At 39.5% G+C, this 17,220-nt stretch overlaps 1 protein-coding gene across 1 annotated transcript in view; it reads left to right on the forward strand.

Annotated features, from left to right (window-relative positions):
- Positions 1–17,220, forward strand: part of si:dkey-97m3.1 (fatty acyl-CoA reductase 1) — a 56,967-nt gene that overhangs the window by 30,830 nt on the left and 8,917 nt on the right. Inside the window, exons 4-8 of the mRNA XM_044108695.1 lie at positions 6,881–7,056; positions 13,657–13,836; positions 14,513–14,690; positions 16,964–17,008; positions 17,084–17,202. Coding sequence (XP_043964630.1) covers positions 6,881–7,056; positions 13,657–13,836; positions 14,513–14,690; positions 16,964–17,008; positions 17,084–17,202 — 698 coding nt within the window. The remainder of the gene's footprint in view (positions 1–6,880; positions 7,057–13,656; positions 13,837–14,512; positions 14,691–16,963; positions 17,009–17,083; positions 17,203–17,220) is intronic.

Below are 17,220 nucleotides of genomic sequence, written 5' to 3' on the forward strand. Positions count from 1 at the left end.
TGTCTTAACGATGCAATTTTCCATTTTATTGACGTATTTTATGAACTTTTGTATCATTTAAACATTTATAGACGTTTTTTAATGCAAACATTTCAAATTTTAAGTTTTAATTTGTATATTTGAAGCTAATTTAATTGAATTTTGTCTAATTCTGATCAATATCTGTAGTGTATACATCATATGGCGTCAACGAAGGGAAACGCCGTGTTGCTCTGCTGCTTTCATTTTTTCCTCCTCCCACTAATCTCTCCATCATAGTAAATGTTCTCGACGCCCTGATTGTAACTGGTCCCAGCAGGCTGGTTTATGTCTCGGCTTGTGGAAATTCCAGTTGTTAGCGCCAGCTGTCGTCACACTGGAAGCATTCGCCTCGCCCCCCGGAGTCGCATCTCGCCTTCCTTTGTTCACTCTTGTTTGGATCTTGAAGATAAACCCTGTCGTTCATCAGCGTGGCGGCGTTATCACCGTCACCTGAGGATGAAAGGCGACGAGACGTTTGCAGTGTTGAGGGTTTTTTTTCCTGTCGGATCAGGACTGTGAAGGGGGAGAAGGATCTTCTATTCGGGTCTCAACTGCCTCTAAATAACAAAGTGCTTAATAAAGGCTGTTTTTGGGGAATTTGTTAATTTTTGGTTTCTCCCGATAAGTCACATTCCACCGTTACCTAGCAACCCCAGCCAAGTCCAGCCGGTTACCTAGCAACCCAAGTGGAGTTCCAGCACGTTCGGTCAGCTGGTTTTCAACTGCTGTATGTGCTGTACAATGGCTGCTGGAAAAGACAAGTGTTTTGTTGTTGACATACCATTCAGAAACCACTTGCTCCATTCTTGTTGGTTGTGCAGGAGGCTCTACTGAAGCTTTTCACAGATGTACAGTTGTACAACTGCAGCTATTTTCACTTACTATTGTAAACGTTGAGCTGTGGGGGCGTGGATTGGATTTAAAGTGACAGAAACATTCTGACCTGAGGAGGATGAACATGTTTAAGATCTATCCTTTAAAAAAAGATAACATAAGTTTAAATTCAATGGAGTATTTGTATTGAATGTTTGCAGAAAATGACATTAAAAGTAATACAGCAGTAACTTGTTTTATCTTATTAGGTTTGAATTTGTTCTTTTTTTCTGTTTTATATCATTTTCCATCCCACAAACAAAAACCTACACATCCTGTTTTTCTAAAAAGAGAAATTGTTATTATGGCTCATAAAGATGTTTGGTAAAAATCTGCCTCAGATGGGCTTTAATGGTGTTTGATCTCTGAATCGGAACCAACAAATCCATTCTGTCAATGCACTGCAGCTTGTGATGTCAGATGAATGACGACAGTTTAAATATTTATTTGGTTGGTGGTGCAGCATCAGTCGTGTCTCAGTGAAACGTTGTGGTTGTTGCAGCTTAAGAAGAAGATTTATTGCTAATGGATGCCGCAGAGCAGTGGCTCATCGCTCCAGTTCATCTCCTTTAATTTAATAATGATGGATGATTTTAGAACGGATCGGAGATATTTCTATAACATTTCCAATATTTTATTTGTCTGTCTCTGAAAGCCCAAGAGAGCAGTTTAATTTAGGGAAATGGTCATAATTACCATTAATTTCACTCACGCCATAATTAGTCATTGCTTAGCTAATTGTGACCAATTAATCGAAATTACATGTTTTTCTATTTTTTTACATTTCGCCAACAGAAACATTTGGTACCAGCACACCAAATGTAAGTCTGAGTTAAACAAGTTTATTTTTTATGTTTGCTGCAAGATTAATTAAAGATTGAGGCAGTTAGTGTTGAAGTTTCCGTTTAATTCGTCACCATTCAGCTTTAGTGTTCATAATCTGTTAATCTGTTGAGATTTATTTTTGTGTTAGGCAAAATAAACTGTTTAAGGGAACTTACAAAATATGTTTTTCTTTCCTGATGATGTTATTAAGTAAGTTTAAAAATAAATAAATATTCTGCTGTTTAATCGACTTCCAGAGCTAAAAGCTGATTAAAGAAAGACGTTTTGCATCATTTCAAGTCCGAAATTATTCCAAATCACTAAAATTATATGCAATAAAATGTTTAGCAATGATAAAAAATTTGAACTTATTATTTAAATGTTCTTTTATTTCATCCCTTCATTCATTTTATTTTATCTTAATGCTTTAAGTTTAAATATCAGCTGACTGAAGTTCTTTAAACACTTTTTTTCTAGTCTTGCACAATTCTGCTTCAAAAAGAGGACTTTCTGTTTACAGCTGGTGGATGATTACAAGTTTAAAACATTCGCTGTTAAATGTCTGGAGTCATTTTACATCCCAATGGTTCCCACACAAGAGCTGCTGCTGCTCTACAGCAGAGCATGATGTTGGTCAGATTAAACGGTTTTATCACTGAGCTGCTGCGGATGGTTGAATAAAAAGATTCAAAAAGCCGTCAGCAAGTAATAAAAGCTTCTTGGTTTTAAATCAGTGAGGATATTTTTAAAGCATTTCTTAAGTATTTAAGGTGACGATCTGATTAAAAAATGGCCACGTTCTGCTGAATTTTTATTTAGAACCTTTGGCATTTTTATACAATATTGGAAATAAACCATTAAATTCCCTTTTTAAATAAGAAAATACAAATTTATGGCCTGAAATGCAACAACATGTCGTTCCGTCAGTGAACGATTGACATCAACATGTGAAAATCTTTCAGGTAGAAGCTCTGATCTGATTCATTTTTGTAATAATTGGATACCAAAAAGGTGTTTAATAGTAGATTTATTTATTTATTTTTGTTGCAGAATTTGAACCAGGGAAGCTAAAAAAAAAAAAAAAGCCACATTAGGAGTTTTTTGTAGAACATATTTCATATTTACAGAGGTTTTATTTTTTTGTATCTTGAATTCAAAATGTTCATATATTTTTGTCCATGGTAGATTAAGTACCGGTCTGATTGTTATTCTTTCAGCAAATGCCATTTTAGGAGTCTGTAACTTTATTGATTAATCACTTCAATAATTGATTAATCCGATTAATCGTTTAAGGTCTACTTGTGTTTGCATGGCAGTAAGGAGTTGTTTAATTTCCCTCTAGGATCAGTAAAGTATTTTAATTGTTTCTCTCCAGTTGTCGCCTGCAGACGGACACAGGAACCCTTTTCATTCCCATTAGTGTCTGATAGGATCCTGCCTGTAATCCGTGATCAGTCCCTTAAGCTTTTAAGAGGCTCAAACATTCAGAGTAGAAACAGAAAGGTGGGCACCGCCTAACAATAAATAACATTTCACAACCGAGGTTTAGGATTTAAATCCATGAATTTTTGTTCAGATCGGTTCTGATTACCATATCTCTCCAAAAGCACTTCCTTCCTTTGGCTCTTCTTTTGTCGTCCATCCTGCTCACGTCCTATTATTTGACTAATTTAGACCGTGCATGGCAGCAAAATGGAGGTCAGCACTAAGGGAACTGCTGCTAATTGCTTCCTTCTGACACACTTTGGCCTGCAGGCTCTTCATGGTTACTGTACATTTTCTCCTGCCGGAGCCGCTGGTGGCATCCGGCGAAGTCAGCAGTGAAGGCTGCAGACAGAGGCCCGTTTCTTTTGTTTTGTTTTGTTTCTGGATGTTAAAGGAGAGGAGGACAGAGGAGGAGAAATCAGGATTCCTGCGCAGAGCGGAACGTTCTGGAAACCAAAACAGATTTACAGACTTTCACTGTCGTCTTTGTCCTAAAGCTGCATCCAACCATCTTGGTCCATCTTTCCATCCATTTGTCCATTCATTCATCCATCCATTTCTATGTCCTCTAATTTGTCCATCTGTTTGTTTTTAATTAACCCACCAATTATTTTTCATCCATAAGTCCTTTCCTCCGTAACTTCATTTATTTCTTCACTTTTCCTTCCATCCACAAACTGTAGAAACCCAGTAAATGTAGCAAGAGAAGACAAACAATACAGCTGACGGGTTTTCTTTTTTACTCTTACACTGAAAACTGCTGAGTTTTAGAGAAAATCTTCACCCAATTCTGGTAACTCAGAGATGCAGAAACAAAAGAACCAGTCAGTATCAAATGGGCATCAAACTGCAGCACAAAAACCCTCCAGCCTCACCTACATCCCTCCTACTGTCTTCTTCTTCTCTTGCCGTTAATTTTCTGCAGGACAGAGACAATCATTTAGTCCAGCTAAAGGCCAGTTAGTGTGAAGAGAGGCTGTTTAAATGTTGCTGCTCTGAAAGGAAGGAGCCATTAGTGTTGGGTGACTGTGAAAGTCCACACAGTGTCGCCTTTCCGGAAGATTTATCACCTTTACCGCCTTAAAAAAATTGAGAAATTATGATGTAATACATTTATTTTAATAACTGACCTCAACGTTTGCTCATGTATGTCGCCGTTTATGTGCAGAAACAGTTGTGTTGACACAACACAAACAGTGTTGCCTTTATAACCTTCCGGAAAGGTAATGAATCACCTTTCCGGAAGATTTATTACCTTTACCACCTTAAGAATTGAGAAATTATGATGTAATACATTTACTCTGATAACTGACCTCAACGTTTGCTCATTTACGTTGCCGTTTATCTGCAGAAACAGTTGTGTTGTGGTCAAACTGGTCCATTGTGTCCCAGCTTGCTGGCTGGCGCCCGTGGGTGGGAGAAGGGCGCTGTGTTAAACGCGAGCGCTGGAAGGCTGGTACAAGACCACTTATCATCCAAAGAGCCTTTTAACAAAGCAACGCCACAATGTCCATCTCCGCCGCCTGCGCCTTCAACAAAAGGCTCTCTGAAGCCCACCATGTTGGCCTCGCTCACCCCTCTGACCTCAATGTACCGCCTCCGTTCTGAGTCTTTACGTAATTTAACTGCATGGTGGAAATGTTAGCAACTGGTGTTACAGTTTTAAATAACGTTTTAATCCGTTTTGTCCTTTGGGGAAGTCAGTAGCACTGCTGTGTGCAACGTTGAACAGACCTTGAAAGAGACTGATGAGCTGCTGCAAGAAAGAGAAGCATCTTCTTCAGAGTTGCATGTTTAAGCATGTCTGTTGCTGGTTTTGTAGCAGAAGGGAAACTGACAGATGAAGTCATTGCTTCAACAACCTTCGCTTCTCATGAGTCCCTCTGGACTGGAGAGGGATGCATGAAAGTCCAGCAAAAAAACATTTCACCAATCTTTAAAACTGTTGGTCGCTGAAAAACAAAAAGTAAAATGTATTTTTGCCCCCAAACTGCCAATATTTACTGCAACTCCAATACTTGTGGTGTGAAATTGTACATAATTTGACCCATGCAGTTTATATTTACTAATTTTATTATTTATTCAAAGATGGCCACCATGGTTGTGGTTGAAAATAAATTTTTGCACTAAATTATAGGAATGTCCTTGGTGTCAGATCATAGATACATATTTGCACTAAAATCTGAAGTAGTTATTGCCAATAACCATTAATTCACTTAACTTAGCTGTTATAACGCTCAACCACCACAAAAAATGGTTGCTTTAATGCTAAACGCATGAAAAATTAGCAGACGCTAGCGCCAAACCGCTAAACTCAAAATATTTTGAATTGTTAATGCTTTGAAGGTGTGAATAAACTTTACTACAGTTTTGTTTTGTTTGCTTTTAAGTAAATGTTTTTGTTTGTATATTACTTTTTTTTTATTATACTACATTCAATAAAGTCAAAGCTCAAACTTAATTCTTAAATAAATTAGCAGCAGCTAACGCTAGCACTACTGTCTGTCACATATTTTTATCTCTTCCAAATTGATGACTGAAGAAAATAAAACAAAACATATTTTCATCAGTGGTGGTCAAACCTTTTGCCAAGTTCTATTATTTTTCTTTTTTATTTATTCCATTAATTAGCATCTTGATTTACTTGAAACTTTTAAATCTACAATTTTCTAAAGCAGAAAGTTTTTGGATGACTTAAGGAAAAGCGTACTCTAAGCATCTGCTGGCTGACTCACTCCGCCGCAGCGATCTGGAGCTCCTGCCGTCCGTCTCTGGCTGTAAAACAGATCCGCGCTCTGCTTCCAGTCATGTTAGCAGCAGAGCAGCAACCGCCGAGAGCCGCACACAGGCATGCATGATGAAATATGACATCTGACTCTGCTGCCTTAGCAGAGCGTCTCATGTTGGGGGTTTCAGTCCCGATGGGCTGCAGTGCTCAGCTCTGCATGCCAGTTCCGGTCTGCAGGAAACACGAGGCGGCAAACGGAGACGAGGGTTCAGATAATCCTCTCCCTCCCAGACTGGGAGCTGAGCAGACGTCGACAGGTGGACTGATGTTTCCTTAAAATACGTTTATTTGTCGATTGATGATTTATTAGATTAAAATCAAGTCCAATTGATTAAGTAATAATGCTTAATCAGCACTAAAAGTCATCTTTTAGTGCTGTAGTTTGGCCACCATCCAGCAGAGGGCGCTGCTGGTAGCAGAGCCAAACAAAAATGGCGGCCGGTGCATTTTTTTTAATATTGTATAACGAAGGCTGAATCTCCAGAATGTGGCACTTGTCCAGTTAATCGATCAGTTGTCAAAATAATCAATAATGAATGTAATCATTAGTTGCAGATAAAACTGAGCTACATTTAATTCCTGGCTACCTTTGAAGCAAAGGGCTATCATCTTTATGAGGCTCTTAGAAAAACAGAGTGTCTTCAGTCAGAGGCTTCTTCAAATTCTCTGTAATACAGACTGCTACAGCCATTTCCATCTACAATAACTCAGCTTAATTGGGTTTTCAGAGCTGATTTAGTTTTTATTGCTTCAGGACACAAAAAGACAAATGATTGAAACATATCATGAAAAACACTGAAGTAGAACATGTTCAAACCGGTGTGGTCGGTTTGAACAATTTGTGTTTACGTACCAACAATCAGTTCTTTTATTTTTTTTTGCGTTCAGCTCTTTGACCGGGTGAGGGAGGAGAACCCCGACTTCCACCAGAAGATCGTCCCGATCAGCAGCGAGCTGACGCAGCCCGGCCTGTCCATCAGCACCGCGGACGTGGAGCGGCTCACCACCTGCGTCAACATCGTCTTCCACTGCGCCGCCACCATCCGTTTCGACGAGCCGCTCAAGTGAGTCCCGCAGGAACTTCCTGTTGTGGAGGTGCCGTTTGGTTGATTTCACAGAAAAGGGGACTTGAGCGGGATGTGGGTGTGAAATAAGTGGTTGGTAAATCAAAAGAAGCCATCAACTGTAGGCAGTGTGACAGTTTACCAAACAAATCAGGCTTCCTGCTTTGGTCAGGAGTTTACAACAAACTCTGATTCATTATTTGAGGTCAGATTTCATGGTTTCCTGTTACCGTTTCACCTTCATGCTGCAGAATCATTCAGGGGGAACTCCCGCTGGGAGGTGTTGTTTAGAGATAAAATATCGGATTTTTCATTTCCAGTTTTATTGGGAAAGGAGAAGAAATTACAAATGGCTTCAAGTTTCATGTTTACATCATAAAAACACAAAAATACAAAGTCATAGAACACAGTTAACAATTAAAGCATTACATTTTACCTTTGTGGTAACAATTTGGAAAAGTCTTTAAAAGCAATCTATGTTTTTTGTCATGTTATTTATCTTCATTTTCTTCATTTATGTCTTTAAAATACCAGAATTTGGACAAAACTTTACATTTTTGTCCATCTGATGTCATTTTTAAGTATTAAATAATTACTTTTAATGTGAGAAAGTTATTTACCAAAAACATTTTTACTATTAAGTAATTTCTTGGACAGTTACTTTCTAGTTTTACTTCAGTAAAAGTATGATAAATTAAAGCTACTTTAGAATACTCTACCCACTTCTGCCTGTTTGTTACATGTAAACAAACGAGCATTTCTGAAATATTTGCGAGAAAAAACTCATAAATGTTCAAGAATTGCTCATGGAAATATCTGAGTTTGAAAAATTGAAAGTTTGCTAGTAACAATACTTCAGTGAAGCCCTTTATTGGATTATTTATAGAGGAATAAAGCTGTGCAACCAGGTTTTATCAAAACTTTATAGTTCTTTTAAAACATTCCCGTTTGTAATCATCTTTTTTAAAACACCAGAAACAAAAAGAAATGTGATTTGTTTCACTGCATGTGGTGACTGTAATCATTTATTGATGCTTTCATTGAACAAACAGTGGAGAAAAACAGTAAAACTAAAAATTTTGACAATACAACAATTTAAAAAAAAAAAAAAAAACATTAGTTGGCAACAATAATTCCTACAAGTTTATCACAATAAATGTTGAATTCAGATTAAAAGCTTCTAAAATTTGTTGTTTGGTCCATTTAAGTTTTCCATGCACTGAAAAATAAGCGTAATAAAGTCAGATTTTTCATTCCTGCGCCGTTTTTTGATGATTTCTGGGAGGCTGAGTTCACATCGATCTCCTTCGGCCGTCTGACTCTGTAGGTGTTGATTTTCTCTTCTCTATTTTGTGGTTTTTATCGTCTGCTAGTTGTTTCCATCTGACTGCAGCTCCCCGTTTAGCGCGATAGTTGCTCTACAGGGTCCCCTGATAAGTCCAGAGTTGCTTTAGCGCTTGTTTCTCTCCATAAATCCGTCCTGCAGATCTATTGAAGATGAACTAGGCCCTCTGGTAGGTAAGCTATTCTGAAATTAAAAGCATTTTCACACCTGATAGTCCTTTAGGTTTGGTTTGATTGGGGACAGATTGTTGCATTTTCAGCTGCTGTGATTCACTTTCACATTACCCATTCCCCTCCTCGCCTGCGGGGGCGCTGCACCAAGAACCACTGTAGGCAACTTCAGGAGAAGACAACTCTGTTCTCCTTGAAATATAAACAAAAATAGATTGGCGTCTGATTTTGGAGGATTTCTCTTTTGTCTTTGGGATAAAAAAAATAGATATTTTATTTATTTATTTACTGGGTTTTATATGAATGCCTTCCTAGAAGAAGATGATTGTGTCCCCTTCTATGACGAGAACCGTATTTTTCAACATGGGGCGATGGCCCCTTCTGTCCCCCTGTTGGGGTCGCCACTGAATAACGAGACAAAAAATAAAACAAACACCTTCATCACCGAAACAAGTAGCAGCAGTTTTTCGATTAAAAGCAACATTTAAACAAACATTTATTCTTCTAACGTCCTGCAGCTGCTAGCTGTGCTGCAGACCCAAACTGAAGCAGTCAGTGGAGACTTGGGTTAAACTGACGGTGTGATCGTAGAAACGACAGGTTTGATTTTTTTATCAGCTTCAGAGTCGGTTATTGCAGACAAATGGGAGGTGACTCAGCTGGAGCAAGACGCTCTGCGGTTCGTACGTCTTCCTCTGCGCCTGCTGGCGTAACACCCTGCACCCGCCTGCAGGGGGAGCAGACGCCCACGCACGCTCGTCTCTCTTCCTGTCGCTTCTCAGCTGGACCGATTGCCTACCTGGAGCCGCCGCGTCTTACCTCACAGATCCACTGGCCACGTTTACCTGCCTCGTTCAGGATTGGCTTCTTTTAGGAAGAATTTAAAAAGTCATTTCAGTTCAAACCGGACCAGATTAGATCAGGTTCATTATGGTTTTTATAATCTCAGCCAGGCAGCTGAATTATTAAAATCTGACCCAATAAGGGTTTAATGCTTGTTTGTTCTTTATTCCTAGTAAGTAGAAATGTACAGCGGCGTATTAGAGCAGCTGCAGATACAAAGAAAATGAGTAAATTTGTCAGAAAAAATGATTTTAATCCCAGAAATTTTCTAAAATAAAACTTGGAAATTTTTAAGTTTGCTAAGAAAAAACCCCTCGAATGTTGAGGTTATTCTCAGAAAGTTTCAAGAAAAAAAAAAAAAATTCTTAGTTTAAAATTTCTGTTGTCTTTTTTTATTCTGGTTAAATTAGTATTTTGTTCTCGGACCAAAACCTAAAGTTTTGTTGTACTTTATTTTAGGTTTTATTGCACCTTGGTTCAGCACATAGAATACCTTCACATAACGGTAATAAATGACGCCATTAATAAAAGTGAATTGAAACATTTGTTTTGGAGCTGGAAAAGTTTGAAAATGTACCTTGAAAACTTCTTGAATTTTATTATTGGAAAAATGTACAAACTGATTAAGGCAAATGTAAAATATGACAAATTTTTGCATTTTTAATGCAACGGAAGAATTGAATATTTTTTTTAAAAGGATCAATCAGCTCAACATCTTGCAGGATATATTATGTGTCGGATTGCTCAACATTTAAAGTGTTTTCTCTGCAAAGCGAGCTCAAAGCTGTCAGCAAACAAACATTCAGAGACATTAACACTAGAACTACCAGAGAAGGGTCATTTGACATTTCTACCTTTGGAACCCAGAGAGGGGTCAAATGACCTGATGGATTCTAATTAGCATCCTAAAAGGAGGTGTGAACAGGCGCTTTTGTTCTGTAAATAAGGCCATTACTGGCGCACCAAAGGAAGAGGGAAAGCTTAACTCCCAACTAACTGTCTAGTTAGTTCTATTCAGTATATTGTATTTTATAATATAAAGATTATATATATTATATTTAGCTTAGTTTTATTTTAGCAAAAAACCACAATGAATTAATTTTAATATTTTAAATGGAGAATTAGAAATTTTACAGCCAGGTACAGCTGTGAGCAATGACCAGAAGTATTTGTGTCTAAGTCAAGAGGACTGAAATTCCAGCATGAGAAATATACAAAAGAACAACTGTTATTTGTTTAAATGCTTTTTATTTTTGCCATTAAAAACGATACAAAAAATACAAGAAATAAAACAATTCCACACATATTTACATTAGGCACAGTGGGGGGCTGTGTGTGTGAGTGGCATGTCCTTGTGTGACTGGCATTTCAGCACGCAGTCTGCACTGTCGGAACATACCTGGCACTGCCAGGGTATGACCCTAGTGCATTTGCCACATGTGTATTTGTAGCATTCAAAGCATCTCACAGTTGTACAATTGTTCCTGCATCGATGGTTGACCTGACACTTCGCCCTTTTGCCTGAGCTGGGTGTGGAAGGTTGTTGCCGAAGCAGTTTCTCCTTGTGTGCCTTCTTCCCACTCACATGAGAGTTACCCAACTCTTTTGCAAGCTCAACCAGGAAGTCCACCCGTCTCTTCTGCACCCCAATGCATGCCTAATAAAGCACATGTGCATTCAGTGCTGCCATGTCAATCATGTTATAGAACACTGCAACTGGGCATCTCCGTGTTCCTGCACGCTGTACTCCCGCACCATTTGGTCCATCACATCCACACCGCACTTTGTTTTGTTGTATTGTGTGACTGTGTTTGGCTTCCTTTTGGTGGTATCCTCAGTCTCCACCACGCTGTGCATGCTGCTGAGAACGTAAACAGCCTTCTTCCGTTTGGGCACATACACTGCCAGCGTGGCACCAGTGGTTGAAAACACCTGAGTGGTGAATTCAGTGCGATCCATCTGTCTAGCGGATTGAGGAATTTCCCGACATCTCTTGTTGACTTTGCCGAGGATAGTGGTTTTCCGGCTAAGCAGTTGTTGTGCAAGTGACAGTGATGTAAAGAAATTGTCCGTGGTTACAGTTCTGCCCTTGTCCATGAACGGTTCCATCAGCCTCATCACTACAGTCTCGGACAGTCTCTCCCCGCTGGGACGACTGGGGTCCTTTCCAAGATATGGGAAGACATTACAGATGTACTTTTATTTCAAGTCGCAAGCCACCCAAAACTTGATGCCAAACTTGTCCGGTTTTGTTGCAATGTATTGCAGAAAACATCAGCGAGTCTTTGATGAAAAAAGCTGTTCATCAATAGTGATGTGTCGACCAGGGTTGTAGGATGCGATGCAGTTAGTGACAAACGATCCCCAAATATCGGAGATTGCAACAAACTTATCGGTCTCCGCTCGCTCACTGCGTGTAAACATGTCATGAAAGCGTAGGTGTCGCATGATGTCTTGGAAGCGTTTTTGGGCCATAGTTGCAATGATCCTTGGGTTTGCCAGGTTTGCTGACCAGCTGTCACATAGTGATGGAACCTTGGTCACCCCCCGCAAGATAATGACTGAAATAAATGCCATTAGTTCCGGGAGATCCATAAACCAATCCAGCTGCTCCGTGTGACGTGCATGTTGAGTAGTCCATTCTTGAATGCTACGAAGCATGTCAAGAGTGATAAAACAGAGGAAGCTCTGAAGGCGACTCCAGATACTTTCTCTGGCCTTAGCGCTTGGCTCTCCATCTGTGGCGTACGGTTCTATTGGAGTGAAATGGAGATGTGTCCCCACTTGTTCTTCACGCCACACTGTGCCATTTTTCATGGTCTCTGACAGCTCACTCCCCAAACAAGCTCTCTTTTTTTGGTAGAGGGAGAGTCTCCTCATCTGCAAGATAAACAATTTCAAATTAACCTTTTGATTGGTTCTAAATAAAAAATAGTCAGGAAAATAAAATAGGTAGGTTGAGAAATCTAACCTGAAGACAGCTCAGAGTCCGAATCCGGTTGAAAGTCTATGTCTTCTCCATCTGAATCACAAGGGCTGGCACTGCTCAGAATCAGTTCCAATGCCTTCTGAGTGGTGAACCTCTTCTGCATTTTGTTTCTTGTGAACTAAATAGGTGAAGCAGTCACCCATTTATCCTCCACGGCACAAAAGGCTGCATGCAAATTTGCATGTGCAAAGTCTCCCAGATCTCTTTTGCTTACACTTTTTGCATGATTTTTTTGAGGTGGATCAACAAAATTAATTTGGTTAGTTTATTTCTAAACTGTCATTTTAAACCCATCCATCCATCCATCCATCCATCCATTTTCTTACACCCTTCGTCCCTAATGGGGTCAGGAGGGTTGCTGGTTTCTCTCCAGCTGCGTTCCGGGCGAGAGGTGGGTTCACCCTGGACAGGTCGCCAGTCTGTCACAGGGCAACACAGAGACATACAGGACATACAACCATTCACACTCACACTCACACCTAGGGAGAATTTAGAGAGACCAATTAACCTCACAGTCATGTTTTTGGACTGTGGGAGGAAGCCGGAGAACCCGGAGAGAACCCACCATGCACAGGGAGAACATGCAAACTGCATGCAGAAAGACCCCGGGCCGGGAATCGAACCCAGGACCTTCTTGCTGCAAGGCAACAGCTCTACCAACTGCACCACTGTGCAGCCCCATTTTAAATCCACTTAGCTTTATTTAAAAGAAAAACATTACTAATTTCTTTTAGAAAAACCTTTGCATATTTCTTGAAACAGATTGTATGTTTTGCAAACTATATGTACATTTGGCAAAATGACCTAATGCAGCACAACATCATGAATCAGCTGCAAAAGGTCACATCTCTCCAAAAACACTTCATGTATGCTTCAAAACTACCCAACCCTCTCTGAAGAGCATTACCAACAGGAAAGTCTACTGTAGAGCTGCCTCCATCATAGATCGCACCCACCCCCAACATGGACTATTCACACTCCTACCTTCTGGCCTGACGGCTCTCCTCCCCCCCTCCTGATTCCTCAGGCAATGGCCATATTTACATTTGAAGAGGGGATGCTAATTTGAGCCATCAGAGTCGTCAGTTTGGACTCAGGGTCTTTTGACCCTCTTTCGGGACTTCTAGGAGGAGGTTGAAATCCCTGGTAGTTCTAGTGTTAAACTTCTCCTCTCCCACACAGAGTCACAGCTGCTCAACCTTTACCTCCTCCACACATTTAGTGCCGTCTCTCTCTCTCTCGCTCTCCTGCAGGCACGCCCTGCAGCTGAACGTGATCGCCACGCAGCAGCTCCTCAGCCTGGCGCAGCAGATGCACCACCTAGAGGCCTTCATTCACATCTCCACCGCCTATGCAAACTGCAACCGCAAGCACATCGACGAGATCATCTACCCGCCGCCAGTCGCACCCAAGAAGCTCATCGAGTCTGTCGAGTGAGTGGACGACTTTCACGCAAACGATTAATCTGATTGATCGTAATTAATCAATTAGCTGGAGTATTCAGACTTGAAAACAAAAGATAATTTGCTGAAAGAACAAAATGCTGAGCAGCATGTAGAAAAAATCTCTACATTTTGCATTAAGATAAAAAAAAGAAAGAGTTGCAGATTTAGAGTCACCTGGTTCAAATCTGTAAAACAAAATTTTAAGGATCTTTTTCTAATTGATACAAAAAATAATCAACAGATCGGTTTTACACTGAGCTGATAAATCAAGCAGAAAGTAGAACATTTTTATAGACGATGTTTTTTATTCTAAATGCAAAATGTGCATATTGTTTCTAACGATTAATCGATTAATTGGGTAAAAAGAATTGCCACAATCTGCCGATTTTTTTTTTTTGTTGCCGATTATTTTAATAATCACAATTAATCTGATTAATTGTTTCAGCCAGACTTTTGTCGACTTTCAGATTCAGTTCCCGGCCTTTTTTTGAGTCTCTGTACTCCTGTTAAAAATTAATCGATCTCTAAGTTGGTTGATGATTATTCCAGTTAATCACGATTAATCGTTTCAACTCTACCATACATATGTCAAATACATTTTTGTTATGGTTTTTGGTTTTCTCTGGACGGTTCGTTTGCAGGTTTTTAAAATTTGTGGTTTCAGGTGGATGGACGACGGCATCGTGCGGGACATCACGCCGCGGCTCATCGGCGACCGGCCCAACACGTACACGTACACCAAAGCCCTGGCGGAGTGCGTGGTGCAGCAGGAGCAGGACAAGCTGAACATTGGCATCATCAGACCCTCCATAGTGGGAGCCAGCTGGCAGGAACCTTTCCCCGTAGGTCCACCGCACTGCAACATGCAACACGGAGGATTATTAGTGTCTTTAAATTAAATTGTGTCCAGAATAAATCAAACGTCTGAGAAATTGATCTAAACAGCCTGGATAATATAAGGATGAAATAATATATTTGTATTTTTTTATTGTGATTTTGGCTGGCAAAGACCCTAAATAAATGAATAAACGGAAAAACAAATGAATGAATTAATAAAAAAATATTTTAGAAAACTACACAAATAATGATAAGGTAGGTTAAATTAACAGAAATAATAAACTATTTCTTTCCTCTAATAATACACAAATTAATTTAAAATTGAAGATAAATTTCTGTTTAAAACAATAACTAGAAATTATCTTTAAAAAAATCTAAAAATTAACATAAATCTTAAAAATATTAAAACTAATTATAAACAGTTTTCTGAATAAACAAAAATATGAGTAAAAATTTCATTTTAAAAATAGATGATAAATTATAAATATTCGTATTCAAAAGACATTTCAGACAAAAGACCCTAAAGAGAAATAAAGAAATATAAAATAAAATGCATAAACAATAGAAGCAGTAACTCCGACTAAGAGAAATAATCAACTATTTTATTTAGTAAAATATAAATTAACAAAAAAAATTAAGAAATTAATCAAAAGCAAATTCAAACTGATGAAAATAAATCAATACATTTAGAAATATAAAAAATAGATATTAAATCAATGTTATTAACATTTATTGAATAAATAAAAATTGATGCAAAACCTTCATTTAAAATTAATAAATAAAAATTGATGTTTGATAAAATAAGAGTTAATATTTGTATAATGTTTCCAGGCTCTTCAAACGGACCCGGCTCTCACTGCCAGCGGACCGGGCTTCTCATTTAGACGCCTGTTTGTGTGTGTGATGTTTGTTTGGCCCCCAGTGGCCCCTCCACACATGTAGCAGTCTGTTAGCGGCGCCTTCATCCATTTTTAATGGAGTCTAAGTGAAGCTGACAAGCGCTGCTCCCCTCCGCGTCCCACCGCAACCACAGGAAGTAACTCAACGCCGCATGTGCTGCTGCTCCAATCAGCTGATGCCCACTCTCTCACTCTTCTTCTTGTGTTTTTATGGCGGTTGGAGTGTTGATCTACCGGGGTGCATTTAGGGACATTGTAGATAGAGAAGACGATAATTGGCACATATTTGCCAAAAAAAAAAGTTTTTCTGATTGTTTTTTGTGAAATCGCATAGAAATCGATCATCTTGTGTTTCCTATTTCTGGTGGACAGTTTTCAAGATGGCCGCCATGACTGTACAACATGTTTGCAGTAAACGTTGCAGTAGTTATTGCATGCGGTGGGCACGGCTAACCGAAACTTTAGGTTGAATAACCACTAATTTGATAAACTAGAATCTTAGCCAAGCTAAATCACTAAATACACAGATAAAATAGTGTAAGCTATTGCTAAACAGCTAATGCTAAACTTGGCGCAAGAACATTTTTTACACTAACTAAAAATGTGTTTATCATTTTTTATACTAAACCACTTAAAAATAATCTTTAGCTCAACTAAGGCTTCACCATTACACAAATCCAACTGGAAACTCCTAAACACAAAAAATGTGTGTAAGCTAACGCTAGACCACTGAAGACTTAACTAAAATGATCATAAGCTAATGATAAGCCGCTTCCATCCATCCATTTTCTTTACACCCTTCTTCCCTAATGGGGTCGGGAGGGTTGCTGGTTCCTCTCCAGCTGTGTTCCGGGCGAGAAGCGGGGTTCACCCTGGACAGGTCGCCAGTCTGTCGCAGTGCTAAGCCGCTTAACATAAATATTTAGCTCCACTAAGGCTTAGCTGTTACACAAATCAAATGCCAAACCCCAAAGCACATAAAAGGTAGTAGAAACTAACTACAAAGCAATAAAGACATCAATATTTGCAGAAGCTATCGCTAAACCATAAAACTCATAAAAATAGCAGAAGCTAACGCTAACTGTTAACATGGTGTTTCCCTCTGTCACACCTTCATGACTGGTGTGAAACTCGCACACAGAAACGTCGTCAGTTTCCGATTTTACTACATTTTGTTAGTTTAAAGTTTTATGAACAAAGTCGAAAACACGACGGGACATAAAGTTCTTCCAAGTCGTTAAAATTGATCACATTTTATGGCAATAATTTAAGAGGCTTAAAAACGGCGGCCATCTTGGAAAATGTCCGACTGGTAATCTGAATATTCACTTCCTATGATTCTCTCCGCCTCTTCACCTTCTTCTCCTCGTCCTCCTCAGGGTTGGATCGACAACTTCAACGGGCCGAGCGGCGTCTTTATCGCGGTGAGTGAACCTGACCAGCTTCCGTTCGTCCGGCAGCCGGATTAGGATTAGGCTAATCTGGTGTTGTGTTGCCAGGCGGGAAAGGGGATCCTGCGCACCATGAGGGCCAACAACGACGCCGTGGCCGACCTGATCCCCGTCGACGTCGTCATCAACCTGACCCTGGCCGCCGGCTGGTACACCGCCGTGCACAGGTGGGTCTGTGGGCGGAG

Source organism: Gambusia affinis, linkage group LG23, assembly GCF_019740435.1.
Source record: "Gambusia affinis linkage group LG23, SWU_Gaff_1.0, whole genome shotgun sequence".
NCBI classification, from domain to species: domain Eukaryota; kingdom Metazoa; phylum Chordata; class Actinopteri; order Cyprinodontiformes; family Poeciliidae; genus Gambusia; species Gambusia affinis.